Source organism: Ictalurus punctatus, chromosome 16 (assembly GCF_001660625.3).
Source record: "Ictalurus punctatus breed USDA103 chromosome 16, Coco_2.0, whole genome shotgun sequence".
NCBI lineage: Eukaryota > Metazoa > Chordata > Actinopteri > Siluriformes > Ictaluridae > Ictalurus > Ictalurus punctatus.
In genome coordinates, this window is record NC_030431.2 from 24,979,821 (window position 1) to 25,000,121 (window position 20,301).

The 20,301-nt window shown below is 40.6% G+C and overlaps 1 protein-coding gene across 3 annotated transcripts in view; it reads left to right on the top strand.

Moving 5' to 3' along the window:
* The window catches only part of dpysl2b (dihydropyrimidinase like 2b), a 40,453-nt gene that overhangs the window by 1,685 nt on the left and 18,467 nt on the right, over nt 1–20,301 (top strand). For 2 of the 3 annotated variants that reach the window (XM_053686602.1, XM_053686603.1), the window contains exons 2-3: nt 2,858–3,142; nt 3,471–3,718. In XM_053686602.1, coding sequence (XP_053542577.1) covers nt 3,518–3,718 — 201 coding nt within the window. In that variant the 5' untranslated portion in view covers nt 2,858–3,142; nt 3,471–3,517. Of the gene's footprint in view, nt 1–2,857; nt 3,143–3,470; nt 3,719–9,367; nt 9,637–20,301 lie in introns of those variants that run through there. The other variant, XM_017489471.3, reaches the window with a different exon arrangement.

Genomic DNA, 20,301 nt, shown 5'->3' on the forward strand with positions numbered 1-20,301 from the left:
ATAGGCTGAAACACATGTTCTGATGCTCTCTAAGGGAAGGCGGTGTGGGACGTGTTGTAATAAGGAGGATTTATGAGGCAGTGTGATGAGATAATATCGAAATCGTGATGTATGACATCACAGTATGCTTTTCCGAGCTACTTGGTAATGATAACCGCAGTCGTAAGGATATACTTCATTGGTTATGTGGTGTGTGTTAAAATATACACGTTCTAATAAAGAAACTCGACGCTCTGCCTGGTTTTCAGTAATAGTTTGAACATGGGAAATAAATGAGCATTTTCTTCAGAAGGTGTTGATTTATTCTCTGTAACAGCGGCTCTGAGAGTTCTACAGGTTTATATTAATGCGCTCGTTGGAACACGTTATCGTTTCTATAGTAACAGATCGTGTTCAGGGACTGGCACGGCAGACGCTCCACGTGAACGGGTTTATTAAAAACTCGTCGCGGTGGTGACGTTTTCTATCATGTTTACGGAAGACGTCTCCAGTGCCAATGCCACTTCTGTGGCAGTCAGAGGTAAGTTCAGTTTCTCCTCTCATAACCTCATACCAGTGGTGCGTGTGAACACCGTACACAGGAACCTTTGCACAAACTCGTGTGGCCGTCATATAACGTTAACATCATCCCCTGGAAACTTCTAAACAAGTTCCTAACAGTTTGGAGCGTTGAGGAACCCTGGCGGTTACCTGACGTCCATAGAACCACGGTTGCATACATAACAGAGCTTTCTTTTTTTCTGACAGAGGAGTTTAAGCGTTTAAGCCAACCAGGACAGCCAGGAACCTTTTGATGGCAGCTTGACCTTCACGGACCACGTTTCAACAACTGCATGGTTCTGTAGGTTCATCCTGTACAACATCAAGAGAATCAGACCCTATCTCACTGAACAGGCTACACAGATACTAGTCCAAGCTCTTGTCATCTCAATACTGGTCTACTGCAACGCACTACTCTCGGGCCTCCCGGCCAGCTCCATCAAACCCCTTCGGGTGATTCAGAATGCAGCAGCGTGCCTCGTCTTCAACCGGCCCAAGAGAACCCACGTCACACCCCTCTTCATCTCACTCCACTGGCTTCCTGTAGCCGCTCATATCAAAATGATGCTCACGTACAAGACCTTGTCTGGAACAGCGCCCCCTTACCTCAACTCTCTCCCGAAGGCTTACGTTCCCTCACGCACTCTGCGATCAATCAACGACCGATGCTGAGTAGTGCCTACTCAGAGTGGCTCAAGGTCCCTTTCAAGAACCTTCAAACTAACTCCCTCAGTGGTGGAATGAACCTCAATCCAACCTCAATCCGGACCACAGAATCTCTCACCATCTTCAAAAAACAACTAAAGACCCGCCTCTTCCTTCAACACTTAACCAACCCCTAAAATGCCAACCCCCACACTATTTAATAAATAAGTAAATAAATAAATAAACTTACTCTGTGCACGCTGCTTCTCTAGAACTCTATAGCTCTCGTATGGTGGCGCTACTTGTATGGTTCTCCGCTTGATATATATCGCTTCGCTTGCATTTCCGCATTTGTAAGACGCTTTGAATAAAAGCGTCCGCTACACGTATAAACATAAATGAAAAAGTTTGACAAGTTTGTTAGCTTCGGAAAAGAGAAACGAGACAGGCTGGTGAAGGAGCGAGTGTTATAGCTGCCGTAACGTAAGCGAGGACATGCAGGAACTCGCTTTCACAATGTTAAGTGTGATTATTAATAAGATTTGAGAAAGTATGCAGTGTTATTACGTAATAGAATAATGGAACGGATGGCCAAATGTTGTAGTGTGAGTGGAATGAAACGGTTCGGAATCAACGCGAAACCTGTCGTCGGTTAATTTCCCTTCACAGCACGACGCAGAGAGAACGATTTCTTCATTCATTTGTTTTGTTTATCTGGAGACTTAAAGCATGCTTCTAATAATACGTCACACCATCACAAGATCACTGGAAAAACAGCATGGGCGCAGCAGTTAGTGCTTGGACCACTAATTTGCGGGCCATTTATGATTCCAACTGATTGTGTGTGTGTGTGTGTGTGTGTGTGTGTTAATGCTTGTAGAATATGTAAGCAATAATGTGTGTGTGTGTGTGTGTGTGTGTGTGTGTGTGTGTGTGTGTGTTTGTTTTATGGCTTGTAGAATATGTAAGCAATAATGTGTGTGTGTGTGTGTGTGTGTGTGTGTGTGTGTGTGTGTGTGTGTGTGTGTGTGTGTTTGTTTTATGGCTTGTAGAATATGTAAGCAATAATGTGTGTGTGTGTGTGTGTGTGTATGTGTATGTGTGTTATAGCTTGTAGACTGTGTATGCAATAATGTGTGTGTGTGTGTGTGTGTGTGTGTGTGTGTGTGTTTTTATGGCTTGTAGAATATGTAAGCAATAATGTATGTGTATGTGTGTTATAGCTTGTAGACTGTGTATGCAATAACGTGTGTGTGTGTGTGTGTGTGTGTGTGTGTGTGTGTGTGTGTGTGTGTGTGTGTTATGGCTTGTAGACTGTGTATGCAATAATGTGTGTGTGTGTGTGTGTGTGTGTGTGTGTGTGTGTGTGTGTTATGGCTTGTAGACTGTGTATGCAATAATGTGTGTGTGTGTGTGTGTGTGTGTGTGTGTGTGTGTGTGTGTGTGTGTGTGTGTGTGTTAAGGCTTGTAGACTGTGTAAGCAGTAATGCGTGGGTGTGGGTGTAGGTGTGTGGAATGGCTCGCGCGGTGCTGAACGGACAGCGCCCTGGGCGGGGCAGCGCGCGCCACCGCGCGCCACCGCGGACACGCAGCCCCGACATCAAGTTAACGCAAACTTTCCCCGCGTTCATTCTTGTATTTTAGCTGCACCGTGTGTTATAATTCTCTCCAGATGTGCGGTGCGTGTGAGCGCCGGTAATCCGCCGGAGATCGATCACGCGGTCAAGCAATCACACAATCGCGCTCGCGCGCGTGCGTGCGGGGGAACGGCCACGGTGGTCAGACAGAGCAAAACAAAAGGAGCTGCACCATAAATCAATCCGGGAGGAAGTGGATCAGAGATCAGAAGCTTGGACGCGTCCGTGACTGCGTGAAAGCGCAGCACTTCCGGATAAGAAGCTGTGCGTGGACATCTTCCCGCAGCTCCCAGGCGCATCCTGATCAGATCTGCTGCACGGTAACGCACACCTATATTTTCTCCTAAGGCGTGACATTTGCGTCGGGGTTTGCATTAAAGCGCGTGCTTGTCCTGTGATCGAAACTAAACCGTGCATGTGCACGAGCTGAGAATATAAATATATATATATGGCTTTAATCGCGTGCAACATATAACCAGAATATGAGGATGAGATTAGCATGCAGTGTTATTTATTTATTTATTTAATAAAGAAGTTTAATCCTGGTTGTCAGTAGCGTTAGCAGTGGTGGTGGTGGTGCGGTTTAATTCCACCCTGAACACTGAGTCACTCCTCCACTCCTCCACTCCTCTGTGCATTTCATTTCAGTCCTGAAAACCAGAGCCTTCACTTCACCTGAGCTTCCAGTCTGAGCCATGTCCATGTACAGAGACACAGCCGATTTGTCCCGGAGTTCCCCGACCCCCAGGCTGTGTGGAGTGCTGTGTCCGCTCGACTCGCTGTGGACCGACGGGAAGAAGATGGAGGGGCAGCAAAGGAGCACGAACACGGAGAACAGGAAGGTGGAGATCCGCAGGAGTGCTGGCAAAGAGCTGCTGCAGAACCTCAATGACCAGGTACCAGACTCCATCTGTCCATCCCTCCACCCATCCCTCCATCTGTCCATCCATCCATCCACCCATCCCTCCATCTGTCCATCCATCCACCCATCCCTCCATCTGTCCATCCATCCACCCATCCCTCCATCTGTCCATCCATCCATCCACCCATCCCCTCATCTGTCCATCCCTCCATCCACCCATCCCCCCATCTGTCCATCCCTCCACCCATCCCTCCATCTGTCCATCCATCCATCCACCCATCCCCCATCTGTCCATCCCTCCATCCACCCATCCCTCCATCTGTCCATCCATCCACCCATCCCCCCATCTGTCCATCCCTCCACCCATCCCTCCATCTGTCCATCCCTCCATCCACCCATCCCCCCATCTGTCCATCCCTCCACCCATCCCTCCATTTGTCCATCCCTCCATTTGTCCATCCATTCACCCATCCCTCCATCTGTCCATCCCTCCATCTATCCATCCCTCCACCCATCTCTCCATCTTCAAGTGGTTTCCTCAAATTCAACTGAAAATGCAACTTATAATGATTTCTCCAGTCTCAAAATGATTCACCCCCCTGAATAGAATCCCTCACAACAGCACAGATATGCAGAGCAGGTGTTTTCTCAAGCACACCTGATGTTAAACTAATCAAGGGCTTCATTAGCTGCACCAGGTGTGCATGAGCTGGAACACATCAAATACCTGAACTGGCTGGGGGCAGAAAATGTATGAAATACCTGGAAGGGGTGGAAAAATGAAGCTGTCAACAGCTTCAAGCAGATTTGTGAGAAGGCAGATTGTGAAAGAACCTGGAGTGACTGTAAAAGACCTGCAGCGAGACTTGGTGTAACAGACACTGAGGTTTCAGTGAACACAGTAAGGCTCGTACTAACCTCAGAAGGTCTCCATGCCAGAACTCCAAGACGTTCACCACTACTGACCCAAAAGCACAAGAAAAGTCGCTCAAAATCATATAAATAATCCACAGAAGTTTTGGGATTCTGTTCTGTGGAGCGATGGAACAAAACTGGAACTTTTCAGCGGTACGTCTGGAGGAAGAAGAATGCAGAAAGAACACTCTGTCCACAGTCGAGCATGGTGGAGACTCGGTGATGCTCTGCGGCTGCTTTGCATCCTCTGGCACTGGAGACCTGCAGCGTGTGGAAGGCGAGATGGATTCAGTGAAGTATCAGGAAATACAAGGAGAAAACATCATGCCGTCTGTGAGGAAGCTGAAGCTCGGGCATCACTGGACCTTCCAACAGGACACTGATCCCAAGCGTACCTCAAATTCCACCAAGGCTTGGTTACAGAAGAAGTCCTGGAAGATTCTACAGGGCCATCACAGTCACCTGACTCTGACTCTGGTGGGATTTGAAGGCGGCGGTTGCAGCACGCAAACCCAAGAACATTACTGAACTTTAGGCCATTGCTCATGAGGAACGGGAGAAGATTCCTCAGGAACGCTGCAGAAGCTCTGCATGTCATTTGCATCAGGTAATAACAGCAGAAGGTGCTCTACTAAGTACTAAAGATGCTTGTGATGAAGGGGGTGAATAATTTGAGACTGGAGAAATCATTATAAGTTGCATTTTCAGTTGAATTTGAGGAAACCGCTTGAAGCGTTCGTCGTGTCGAACTATTTCAATCGCTTTCATTTGATTTGTTCATCGCAAACAGCTGAAAGTCTGTACGTTTTAATAAATAAACCTGATTTGCAGTTGGGGTTGAATCATTTTGATTGCAACTCTATCTATCTATCTATCTATCTATCTATCTATCTATCTATCTATCTATCTATCTATCCATCCATCCACTGCTATAATTATTCATGTCTGTGTCTGTCTGTGATTATCCATCCATTCAACTGTCTGTCTCTCTAAATCTGTGTTCTAAGCATCCCTGATTTGGCTACTGTTCTGGACATCACTGAGAAATTGATGTAGCAAATCAACATTCAAATACTGAGCTCCTGTGACAGATGCAAGCTAGTTTACTAGCAGCTAATGGGCTAGCTATCTGCTGCTGTTACCTACACTCTACTAAATTCTGCTCAAACTCACCATTTTACTGACCAGATCATTCTGACCTTCAATCTTGCACAATAGACGTCTCCTCTTAAGACTCTTTAGCCAAAGTGGATTAGACAAATTGTTCACAGAATCAGACCAAATGTTCAGGATTAGATCAAATATTCCAGATTAAAGACATTTTGTTTTCCTGGATTATACCAAATATTCCAAATTAGAGGAAATATTCTCGATTAGATCAAATATTCGGGTTTGGAAAAAATCAGTCTGGCTTAGACAAATTATTCCTGATTAGAGAAACTATTCTGGATTAGAGACGAAATAGTCTCGATTAGATGAACTATTCTGGTATGAAGAAATTATTGTGTATTTAAAAAAAAAATATTCCAGATTAGTCAAAATCGCATGGATTAGACAAAATATTTGAGATGAGAGAAGTTTTTCTGGATTAGACAAAATATTCCAGATTAGATAAATAATTCTGGATTAGAGAAATTATTCAGGGTTATACAAAAGATTCCAGATTATAGAAATTACTCAGAATGAGATTTTTTTTTTTTAAATCCAGATTAAACAAAATATTCCAGATCAAATGAAATATTCTGGATTAGACAAAATATTCCAGATTAGATAAATAATTCTGGATTAGATAAATAAAAACATATTCCAGATTATAGAAATGATTTGGAATTGGGTTTTTTTAAATAAAAAAAATCCAGATTAGACAAAAGATTCCAGATTAGATTAAATATTCTGGATTAGACAAAATATTCTGGGTTGGATAAATATCTCTGGATTACAGAAATTATTCTGAATTCGATTTTTAAAAAAAATCCAGATTAGCGAAAATATTCTCGGCCATACAGAATGTTCCAGATTAGAGAAATTATGCTGGATTGGACAAATTATTTCACGTTAAATGACATATTTTTTCGTGTGAAATCTTTTTCTGGATTAGACTAAATGTTGTAACCATAATTACAGCCATATTGTGCCATAAGTATTGGCATATCGTCATGAGGGTTGGAGGGTTAATGGAGGAAGGAAAGGAAGGAGTCGGAATGGCAGGAGGAAATGGGGGTGGTGTTCATCATTTGCATATTCATAGACATTTACATTTCTAATGAGAGTAAAGGTATGGCACACGTTCCTAGAGCAGTTGTAGTAGTTTGCTGGGTATTAAAAAGACATGAAACACTTTATTATTCAACAGATTATGTTTTTATAGTTTAAAAAGCATAAAAAGTGGTTCTCTAAGCAAGACAATGTGAAATGAAAATTCGAATGCATGTAAATCATTGCATTTTAGTGGGCGGGATTTCAGTAGGTGATCTTTCGAACTTTTGCAGCTATAAACATTCGTTCCCTCACCAAACCTCTCTCTCTCTCTCTCTCTCTCTCTCTCTCTCTCGTAGACAAAAAAAAAACCCCAAGAAACTGCAAAGTCACAGCTTTACCTCTGACTGTTCCAAAGCACTGACACTGGAGACTCCTTCCATAAATGTTAAATAAACATGTCCTTACTGAAAACCTCAGCACATCGACGATTACACATTTTCCTCTGTTAAATAGTGTTTTTAATCCGTTTAGAAAAAACAAAACAAAACAATTAACAGATATACGAATCCCTTCGATTGAGCTGTTACTATAGAAACAATAGTATATTAGGACGAGCGCATTTATATGAACCGTTTCTCAGACAAATCAGACAAAGCTTTAGAAATTCTGAGTCTTGGCTTGCGTGCTGTTCCGCTGCCTCTGAGGACATGCTAAGACTACAGGGAGCTCTCGATATCTGGGATGCAGTAACCATAGTTACCCAGCCCCGTCTAACGACAGCGACGGAGGGAAAACGGGAGCGGAGGAATGGCGGAGGAGTGATTCAGGAGAATTTGCTTCTCTCTTCCTGTTGCATTTGAGAGAGAGAGAGAGAGGGGGGGAGGGAGAGAGAGGAATGGGGGGTGGGGGAACACATTTAATAATCATAAATCAGTGCAGTTGATGTGATCTCGAGAAGAAGAGTAGAGTAAAAGGGGGGAACACATGATTTAAGGCGTAGTAACATGACCCTGAGCTGCTCTCAGTCACAGAGCTTCACTCGTTCATTCTGTGTGGATGTGAGAGAGACGCTGCAGCTCTTTCCCTCACCGAGAGCCTGTAATCATCCACCAGATCAATATACAACTGTGGTGAAGCAGCTGGACTAATGCACTCTAATGTAACACCCGAGCACTCTATCTATCTATCTATCTATCTATCTATCTATCTATCTTAAAACCACCCACCCTTATTTCTGTGCCTGCCTGTCTATCCATCTGCCTATTGTTCTGGTCATTTATCTCTGTGCCTGTTCTCTTAGTCCATCCATCCATCCACCCATCCATCCCAGTGATCATTTATCCGTCTTTCTTACGCATTTATCTATTTGTTGAATTATTTATGTTTGTCTGTCTGTTCTCCATTCATCCATCCATTCACTCTAATTCTTTTTCCCTCTTTGTCTGTCTATCTGTCCATTCATCCATCCATATAATTATCTACCATATAATATTTATCTCTGTCTGTTATCCAGCCATTACTCCATCTATTTGTCTAGTTATTTATGTCTACATCCATCCATCCATCTATCTATCTATCTATCTATCTATCTATCTATCTATCTAAGGAAAAGTTATTGTATTTAATACACAGAGACAGGAAAGTAATCCAGGAGTGAATAATGGAGAGATTAATCGGTGAGGTTGATGAAACCAGGCTCCAACATATGACCGAATCAATCCCCCCCCCTCTTTTTTTTTTTTAAGCAGAGAGATAGACTGGATCTTCTTTGGTCAGTTCGCTATCCGTAACAACCGGCCACACCTTCTGTAGCTAATGCACACTTCCGTTAAAGATAGCATGTCTCATAGTAGTGTTTACCGTGGGTGGGGTACGGTACGGTACAGTAAGGAGTGTATATAGAGTTCTGTGAAGAAAAAAACAACAGCAACGAAAATTGATTCTGTTTTTCAATCGTATTCCTAGATTGGACATTTAATTAACCCATTTTATGGTATATTATTATTATTATTATTATTATTATTATTATTACTATTATCATTGTACTTGATTTCTCTTTATATCTCAGTAATGAATCCTCCCTCAGTTGCACAGAGATGTCATTGAGGGATAGCGCCACCTACCTTTGCACAGGTTAAGGTTGCGTTTGTAGAACATCTGATATCCTTTAAGAATAAAAGCAGGAGATTTTTGCTCTGCGGTTCTTAATAATGAGTCAGAAGCCCTACAACACTGCATATAAATCAACATGAGTCGGATATGATCCATTAACGCTTAATGTATGAACTGCACAGACCTCTCAGAGGTCAGACTGGGGTGGCATGCTGGGGTGCTTCAGGGGTGGCAGTGGTGCTCTTGTGCCCCCCATGTGACCACGGTGCGAATTTGTTCTGGCCTGTTTGACCCTGTTTCATTAAAAATCCGTGGCTCGCTTGGCATTCAGAAGCGTTTGGTCACACTGGATCCAATGTTTTCCTCCACCCAGTTCTTGGACTCGGAGATGGGCGTGGCTAAACGTCTGTCCATTCGGAATGGAACAGGGCGGGGGCTTTGCGCATGCGCGCTGCGCTCTTTCTGTCCTTCTTGGCGCATCAGCGGAGAAAAGGAGAGCAGATAGACATTCTTCTTTCTTTCCCTGTGATTTCTGTCTTTCTCTTTTTGCGCTTCGGCTCGATCGTCTCCGACTTCCGTCGCACAGCACGGCCTGATTTCCTCTCCTTGAAAAGCGTTGGAGAATTTTTTAAAAATTTTTGACATCTATTTCAGCCATAACGGTTCATCCAAAAGAGGGTGAAGATGTCCGGATATCAGGGCAAGAAGAACATCCCTCGCATCACTGTGAGTTCATGGAGAAAATTATTTGATTTCTATAGGGTGGGGGATTTAAAAAAAAAAAGAAAAAAAAAAAAAGGTGCTTTTCATTGCAGGACAGATGACAAAATAAAATAACCTAATGCACTAGATCTTTTTTTTTTTTTTTCATCATTCATATTTTGGAACCATTTCAATCCTGATGTTTTGTTTATAAATATATACAGCAACCTTTAACAGATTAGACAGTTATGTGCAAAAACATGACTCGTTCGAGAGCTGTGTTCTGGATATTGACTTATTATGTATTAATTTATGCAAATGTCGAGCTGTCACTTGAAAGGATCTCGTGCACCGGCTTTGCATATGAAAATAACACAAGTGTTCATTTAAATACTAATAGCAACAATAATAATAACTTCAAATCTAATCCAGGATGCTATAGTTGATCAGAGTATACACTAGTGCATTGTTATTTGCTTATTTGACCCAGAGCAGCTGATGAAGCATGTCCGATCTCCTCTCCAGCTCTTTCATTTCTGCTCTTTGTTCGAGCTGCTGCGGCTGGGTTTTTTCAGACCCCGGGTTGCCAGATTGACATTTTGTACGCTCTGCGTTTTAGGAGCGTTGGCATCATGTAAAGGATTCGGTGTGTGAGATTGCCTTTCGGGTGGATGTGATGTGATGAAAGGGTATGGACGATCTGAGGAGAAGAGTGTAAGGGTTTTGTGTGCAGATGATGGAATGAATGGTGATGAAATCTGGCAACCCTGCGGCTGTCGCGGCGCTACAGTGTGTGTTTAATGTCGCATCCGCCCATCCGCAGCCAGGGCCAGCTGGGAGCGGTGCAGGGTAGGATTGTGGGGGGAACAAAAAAAAAAAAAAGAGAGAGAGAGAGAGAGAGAGAGAGAGACAGGAAAGAGGGTCTAATGTCATCAAAATAGTGCACTAGTGGAGATAAAGTGCAGTGCAGTGAGAGATATGTAGAGCTGTATTATTATGGAAGCACCTTTGCTTGTGTGTGTGTGTGTGTGTGTGTGTGTGTGTGTGTGTGTGTCTGGGGTGGAACCCCAAATAATCTTTAGTACCTTCACTTGGAAATGTGTGCGATTTAACATCAATAGTGGAGCACACGCACCTTTTCCAGGTCTATCCGTCTTCACGGTACCACCCCAAGCATTCGTACACGTCTTTCACGTCTTTTTTTTTTTTTTTTTTGACTCCACCTTAATGAACATGTACAGTGATGTAGGTGAGTACACTGGAAGGAGCTCTGGAAACCGTGTTCTACAGTTCGGGTCCATGAAGCGAAACAGGTGTTCACGAGTACTTATGCACAATAATCGACACAACCCCTGATCGCACAAATCTGGCTCAGCCGGTGGTCGGGGGACATGGTTGCATCATTACAAAGGAAGCCATTTTTGGTGGGCTTTAGAAGACGACGAAGAAGAATAAGAAGAGGAGGAGGAAAGGAAAGAAGGAAGGAAGGAGGTCTTCGGGGGACGTGAGACGGCCTCTTTGCGCTACACGAGAGGACCGTTGTCGTCCTTTGTGTTACTCAACCCGGAGCCATGCAGCTGCCACGACTGAGTGTAGGAGCATGTGCTCTCACGGCACACGGACTGGTGTCCGGATGCCTTTCGCACGATTTCAAAGGCGTAGAGATGAAGGGACGGCTGAAGAACGCGTGCTGGAAGAGAAAAGCGAGAGAGGGATCAAATAGGCGAATAGAAATAAATAAATAAATAAAAAAAAAGGGTGGGGATTGATTTGGTAGCTGTGAGGACCCTCTCTCTCTCTCTCTCTCTCTCTCTCTCTCTCTCAGCTGTGTGAGTGTGTGTGTGTGTGTGTGCGAGCCACACCCCTGTTCCTCACGTCCATCAGGTACCAGCTGCCTGCATGCTGACAGCACCGGACTCCTAACACAACCGCAGTATTTACACCGGATTCATCAGTGTTTTTAAGGAGCAAACACAAACCCACAGGATGCTGGTTATAAATGATCACTCATTCATTCCATCTGTCCGTCCGCAGCTCGACAGACAGCTTTCGGACTGATGATAAAACCCAGAATCGGCTTCTAGAAAGCATCCTCGTTCCACACGTGGAGCCCAGCCATCCTAAATTTATCCGAAACAGTGACCTCGCGTTGTTTATCTCGTTTCTGTTAAGCGGTTAATTCTCATCACTCGTCACAAACTCATTCATAGATCAGAGAGGGGAAAAAAGAAGATGCACAGTACGTTTCTGTAGATAGTAGATACACTGTAATACTCGTTATACTTCATCACTAGTCAAAGCAGGTGCATTTTTGAAAAATTTGTTTTATAAGTTAAAACACATACAGCTTTATTTTAATTAAAAATTTTTTACAAGTCAAGGTAAATACACTGTACATTTTGAATAGATAGGGAGTTACAACTTGAATTGGAATTCTCTTTGATTTTTTTTTTTTTTTTTTTTTTTTTTAATAATAAGTCAGAGCAAATTCAGCTACATCTTTTAAAAGTACAGACTTTTTAAAAAGGTTTTTGTTTTATTTCAAAGTAGATACAAATTTAAAATCATTTTTTTATCGTCGATGCACAAGTTAAATTTTTTATTTTTTTAAATTTTTTTTGGTAGGAAGATTTTATTTTAGAATTTTTTTTTTATGAAGTCCAAACAGATGCAACAAAATGTTTTTTTTTTTATTTTTTTTTTTAAATACATTGTTGTAAGTCAAAGTAGATACAACTTTCGTGTTTATAGAAAATATTTTTGTCAAAACAGATACAACTTACATTTTTTAATCATATGTCAATTATATGTCCAAATAGATACAGCTGAAGTGGTTTATATATTTATAAATCAAAGTAGATACAATAATAGGTTTATTTATTTATTTATTTATTTATTTATTTATTTATTTTTGTGCTTCTACTGGTAGCCAGATAGTTGACATTTTTTGTTTTGTGATTTTTATAAGTGAAAGCTTATACAACAACAACAATATATATATATATATATATATATATATATATATATATATATATATATATATATATAAAGTAGAAACAATTCTTTTTTTTAGCAGATACATTTTAGATACATTTCTAAATACAAGATACATTTAGCAGATACATTTCAAGATTTTTATATGTCAAGGCAGATACAGTTTTTATTTTTTAACAATTCTTAATAAGTCAAAGCAAAATCAGCTTGAATTTTTTACATGTTTTTATTAGTAAGCAGATGCAACTTTTTTTAAAATAATTTTTTATAAGTTCAAACAGATGCAACAATTTCTTAAATACATATTTGTAAGTCAAAGTAGATACAAAATTAATGTCTATATTATTTGTTTTTAACAAATTTTTAAAGAAAATTAATTTAACAAACTCCTCGTTTATTTTTTTTTAACAAATTGAAGCAGCTACAACTTTTTTTTTCTTTTATGTCAAAGATTTTTTTTTATTTATTTATTTTTTTTAATAAGACCAAAATTGGCTCCTCGTAAGCGTTCCTGCTCCACATGTGGACTTGATCTTAAATCTTAAATTAGTCTGAAACGACCTTGTGTTGTTTATCTTGTTTTCTTAACTGGCTAATCCTTATCACTCACCGCAGACTCATTCACACACGACGTTGCCAAAAATCAGAGAGAAAAATCCCAAATACAAACTGGCACACACACACACACACACACACACACACACACACACACACACACACATGCTCGTAAGAGCTTCGTTGTTCACTTTAACTCAATTCCGAGGTCTTTCTGGAAAGATGCAGTGATTAGATTTGCGTGTGCTGTATTTCCTCTAATTTCCTCAGACTACATGAATGCTCAGGGGAGCGGGGAGCAGAAGGTCTGGGTAATTGGGTGGGGCAGGGCAGTGGTGGTCAGCTGCTCTCTCTCTCTCTCTCTCTCTCTCTCTCTCTCTCTCTCTCTCTCACACACACACACACACACACACACACACACACAGCAGTGTGACCTCTCCTTTCTTATTAAAAATAAATGACGTCTTAATTCACCACCTGCCTGTCCACGTCCAGCTTCGACGGTGTGTGTGTGTGTGTGTGTGTGTGTGTGTGTGTGTGCTTTGTTAAAACCATTAATAGAATTGTAGATTTGTAGAATTTTATCTGAACTCTCCGTGACATATCTGATAATCAGTCCTTCAGGCAGCGCGCTGCAAACCATCCTCATCTTTTGATTCAGTTTTCAATGGAAGAAATAAAAAGATGGCCGACATGGACGTGTTTGCGTTTGTGTTTACGCTGAAAAACTAAAGACTGCGGTCTAAAGTCAACAGAGCGCGAGTCGGTCCATGGTCACGGATCTCCGAAAATACACGCAAAAGTTTATCGTGAGTCGAATCTGATAACTGTCTGATGTTAAAAACATTACGCCTTAAAGATCAAGCGTGCCTTCAGTAAAGTCAAAACAGATACAACTTTAATATTTATTTATTTATTTATTTATTTATTTGTAATTCATTTAAATCCGATGCAGCTTGAATGGTTTTTTTTAAATAGTTTCAGAGTTAAAGCTGTGACACAACCTTCATTTCATTTTTTTTTTTTTTTTTTTTTTTTTTTTTTTTTTTTAAGAAACAGAGTTAAAAGTCTGTACAACTTTGATTAGTTTTATACATTTATAATTATAAATCAAAGCAGGTACAGCTTTAGTATATTTATATATTTATTTTTTTACGGGTAAAATCACTTTTATAAGCAGATATAGCTTGATTGTTTTATACATTTTTATATGATACGCATTTTTATATTTATTTGTTGTTTTTTTTAAAAAATAAATAAATAAGTAAAAGCAGATACATCCGTATGTTTAATACGTTTTATCATTTAAAGCAGGTGCAATGTTAATATTTGTTCAAATATTTTATATCTTCATATTCTTTTGCTTTTTAAGGGCAAGCGAATAGTTTTATTTTTCTTCTTATTTTTTTTTAATGTGTCAAAGCAGACACAAAGGCTTTTATCATACTTTTATCAAGAAATATATATATATATATTTTAATAAGTCAAAAGCAGAAAATTCATGTAATTATTTTGATAATGCAAAAAAAGGCACAGCGTCGATCATTTCATAAGTTTTGTTTTATAGGTCAAATTTACAGACGTGATTTATTTCTTTATTTTTTTTTACACATTTAAACTATAAACTGTATTTGCTGTCAGGTTTCTCGTGTGCTGCATGTTCAGCGGTGGGTAAATAACATATTTATAACATCGACTCGTTGCCGATATTTCCAAGATCTTTGCCAAAATGCAGTACAATGAGATCAGATTAAAAAAAAAAAAAAACCAGTAGTCGTTAGTCACATGATCTGCTATTTGTATTCATTTTTTTTTAAAAAAAAAATAAAATTTTGCCTGCGCGGCTTTGAATGTATATTCTCTTCCGAAAATCCTTTACGTTTCCGTACAGCTTTTTAAATAATAAAATAAAAATTCCTATAAATGCTCACCACATAGTGCACCTTAAGTCTTTGTGTAACCTGTGTAGAGCTCAAGAACTGAATTTGAAATAACAATAATAAAAAAAGCATAATTTTAATAATATCTATAACTAGTTTAACTGTGTATTAACCACCTAAATATGGATGTCACGTGTTCAGTTTATTTCTGGCACATAAGGCCTTCTGAGTTCTAAACAGATTTTTTTTTTTTTTATTATTCACTATATATGTTCACTACTTAGGGTAATGTAATATTTGCTAGCCCCGCCCCCCCCATATTTGATTATGAAACCGAGACACAATTGAACCGATGTGTCCAAATGAAGTATTCCGATATATAAACGAGATGCTTTTATGTAGCACGGACGAGTCCTAAACGTTTAGCTGAAACATGTTTCGTTTTGGGACTAACGACAGAACACGGGATTTTAAACGTTTGTGTGGATTTTCTTTTTAGCGTCCAGCGTTTAAACTGTGAAATCGGTCGTGACAGCTGAACACCCAGCTCCGTCGTTCCAGCTGGAAATCCGGCATTCTTTGCCTATCTGTTCAGTTACTATGGCAACCACATTGTTGTCCCAGAATGCATCGCGTCTCGTTCTGCACCCGAGCCGTCTCAACTCTTTGGCACACACACACACACACACACACACACACACACACTCGTCTTCCAGGAATGCCATTTCTCTCACCGGCCGCATCGTGTGTCAGGATTTCCCCCACTTACAGCCGACACTCGTGTGGGTTTGGGGGCTATTTTTGTTCTCCACAACGTTAAAAAAAAAAAAAGAGAGAGAGCAGTTTTTCTGGTGGAAGACTGTAGGGCTGTAACCACACACTTCCACCACACGGGTTTTCCTTCAGGACGATCAGATGTCAGACTTCCTAGACAGACCGATAGTCAGTTGAGGAACAGTGCTGGGCGGTTTTGGACGGTGGAGTTTAGAAGACTGCTTTCACATATACAGCGTTTAATGCGTTTGAACAGAACCCTGGTGTGTCCTTCACCACGGTGCGAGAGCACTCCGGTCCAAGTGCGTCTGAGAGACGTCGGGCTCAGGGACTTTGAAACTTTGGCTCGATTGCAGGAAGTGAGTTTCGCCTTGAAGTGTTTTGTCCTTGATGGAGGATGTTTTTAGTTCCAGACTTCCCCCAGACGACATTTCATTGGCTTTTTGGTTCATTAACTACACTATTTGTCCAAAAGTTTGTGAACCCCCGACCATCACAACCATACTGTATGTGATTCTTCCTCGAACTGTTGCCAGAAAGTTAGAACACCACATTTAAATGTACATTCATGGCATTTGGCGGACGCTCTTATACTATACAGAGCGACGTACATTGATCTCATTTGTACAACCGAGGGCCTTGCTCAAGGGCCCACTAGTGGCAGCTTGGCTGGCAGCGCTGGGATTTAAACTCATGACCCACTGGAACTAAGAGGCTCAACATTGTTCCAGCATGACGATTCCCCTGTGCACAAAGTGAAGGTGGAAGAACTCGAGCGTCCTGCACAGAGCCCTGACCTCAACCCCACTGAACACCTTTGGGATGATCTGGAACAAGGTCCGCAAAAAGTTCTGAGAGCTTCATAAGGCACTGGGTTTGGGGAAATCTTTTTTTTTTTCTTTGTTCTGGACTAAGAAATGAGTTCTACCATGCACTGTGATGTTCAGCGCACACACTCTTCTCACACACTCCTAATGTGATCCATTCATGAGGTTATCTAGCTAGGCAAACATTTTGGAAAGCATTTATAGTCTTGCGTCATTTATATATAAAAAAAAAAAAAACACAAACACATGTTGACTTTACTAACAGGGTCTACGGAGGATTGGGGCTTTCATGAGCAAAATAGCACGTTAGATCCAAAAAATGTGTCATTCGGGGCACTGCGTCTGAAACGGCAATACACAAAGTGAAGTCAAGGCGACTGGAATAAATAAACCCCCGCAGTGTGATTTATTAAAGCCGGTAATGCAACTTCAACACAGATTCCGTGTGGCTGAAGGGCAGGGATTAAATTTGCCGAAGCCGATCGAGTTTTCCTTGGTTAGAGAGAGCAGTACAGCATTTTTACAATTTTTTTTTTGCACATTGCTCAGCCTTAGAACACACCGAAAAGTTAAAGACATGGTGTTTACAGTAGTTGCAGGACAGAGCATTTTGGTTCTGTGTCGATTTAAGCAGCACTCACCACGGCAATCCTCAGAAAACTCCCACACGCTCCATATCAGTGTCCTGGTCCAAATCCCAAACCCGTTACACACCTGACCTGAGTCATTTGGGATATTTTGAATACAGATACTTTGATTTTAAATATTGGCACATGGTGCGTTTGCATAACAAACTGTATGTCAATATGTTCAAAAATATATTATCTATCTATCTATCTATCTATCTATCTATCTGTCAGGTTTGTATTCTGTCCATTCTGCTGCGGTTTCTGGCGTCTCTTCATGTTTTACTCCAACATCCGTCTTCATTTAGGTCCAGCCTTACTGTACGTAGATAAACTTTTCCGTATGATGAGAACTCTGAGAACATGTTCTCATCGGTGAAGCATCCGCCGCTTTATTAATCTTCTAGAGCTGCTCCAACACAAGCGGCGGAGATGAAGGACTGTGGGAATGGGCCTTAAATCTAACTGAGAGAAGTGAGATATGGCAAAAATATGAAGGAAAATCACAATATACACAATATTATGTATCAGAATCTAAATACGGCAAATGTAAATGGTTGGGATTCAGGTGTAATGATTGATAAACTGCACTGTGATGTGTCTGTCTGTCTGTCTGTCTGTCTGTCTGTCTGTCTGTCTGTCTGTCTTCCTTAAGAGTTTCTGAACACTATTTTTACGTTTCTTAATGGACGTTACTAAGAACCCTCTCTATCTGTCCATGAGAAAAATCCAACAACCCCTCCATCCTTCCAACATCCATCTATCCATGCAATTATTCATCCAACCTGTATTTATTTTATTTTATCTCTGGTCTTTTGACACTTTTTATGCTTCATATGTTTGGTGGGAGTTCTGTCTATCTGTCTATCTATCTATCTATCTATCTCTCTATCTATCTATCTGTCTGTCTGTCTGTCTGTCTGTCTGTCTATCTATCTGTCTGTCTGTCTATCTATCTATCTGTCTGTCTGTCTATCTATCTGTCTGTCTGTCTATCTGTCTGTCTGTCTGTCTGTCTGTCTATCTATCTGTCTATCTATCTATCTGTCTATCTATCTATCTGTCTATCTATCTATCTATCTATCTGTCTGTCTGTCTGTCTATCTGTCTATCTGTCTATCTATCTGTCTATCTGTCTATCTATCTATCTGTCTGTCTATCTATCTATCTATCTATCTGTCTGTCTGTCTGTCTATCTGTCTATCTGTCTATCTATCTATCTGTCTGTCTATCTATCTATCTATCTATCTATCTATCTATCTATCTATCTATCTGTCTGTCTATCTATCTATCTATCTATCTATCTATCTGTCTGTCTATCTGTCTGTCTGTCTATCTATCTATCTGTCTGTCTGTCTATCTATCTATCTGTCTGTCTGTCTATCTATCTGTCTATCTATCTATCTATCTGTCTGTCTATCTATCTGTCTGTCTATCTATCTATCTGTCTATCTATCTGTCTGTCTATCTATCTATCTATCTATCTATCTATCTATCTATCTAACTGTCTATCTGTCTATCTGTCTGTCTATCTATCTATCTCTCTGTCTATCTATCTGTCTATCTGTCTATCTATCTATCTATCTATCTATCTATCTATCTGTCTGTCTGTATATCTATCTATCTATCTGTCTGTCTGTCTATATCTATCTATCTATCTGTCTATCTGTCTATCTATCTATCTGTCTATCTATCAATCTGTATATCTATCTATCTATCTATCTATCTATCTGTCTGTCTGTATATCTATCTATCTATCTATCTATCTATCTATCTATCTATCTATCTATCTATCTATCTATCTATCTAACTGTCTGTATATCTATCTATCTATCTGTCTATCTGTCTATCTATCTATCTGTCTATCTATCAATCTATCTATCTATCTATCTATCTAACTGTCTGTATATCTATCTATCTATCTATCTATCTATCTATCTATCTATCTATCTGTCTGTCTGTCTGTCTATCTATCTGTCTGTCTATCTGTCTATCTATCTATCTATCTATCTATCTATCTTTTTCATCCATCCATCCATCTAATGATCCATCTGTGACCCATAGTGACCCAGCTGTTTGTCCAGCGTGTACTGCTCTGTCTACAAGCCTGTGTTTAATTGCACTCCTAGAAAATTGTGAACTATTGTAAACCAAATTAAACGATCCGAACTCTTATGTGTCGAAATGGAAAAATACAGCAGATGAAACTGTTTACGTTTGCAGGAATAAGCGTTGTGTGTAGACTCGAACCGAATTGTATTTCTGGACATATTTCCCCTGATCATTGGGCTAATTCAGGGCTGTGAATGATAAGATACAAACCAAGCGTTTACGGTATATCTGCGCACGTCTTTATTCGGAATTTCCTCGTGGATTGTGTCATACGTTCGAATCTTTGTAGCACAAACCGAACTCCATTACCCAAATGCAACAGTGACTTTAAACTGCGAACACACATGACCACACGCCTGCTTATGAGGAAACCCTCCTCGTGCAGCCGATTTCGCTCGTTTCCACCGGACTTTACTGATCTGGGTGAATAGGAGTGATTACTATTAACATTTCACAAAGGAAACAATCCCATGTTTGGCTTTTATACTGTAGTAACCTTTATAGATGAGATTTGGTTCGGTTTTGCGTTACCGGTCTCTCGTCCGTTTGAGTTTGCGTTCTTGTTTTCCGAGCTGGATTAGGAGTTTCCCTGTTTTAGGACTGCACCATCATGCCGATGTTGGGGGGACGCCAGACACACTTTGGCCCGGGTTGCCAAGCTGCCATTGAGCATGCGAGAGCGTCGGGGTTGGGACAGAGACGCCTTTGTCTGAAAAACCATGCAGTGTGTCTTGTGAGCAGAATGGATCCTGCTTTCTTTTCATGGAGAAATGAGTGTCCTCCGGGACTGAGCGTGTAAACAGCATGGAGTAGGAGTGGTTGTGTGTGTGTGTGATGGGAGTGTCATGAAGCACTTATAATTTAGCTCGATCTGGATCCTGATCCATGGTTCAGCTCCATTGCATGCAACAGTGAGCTCTT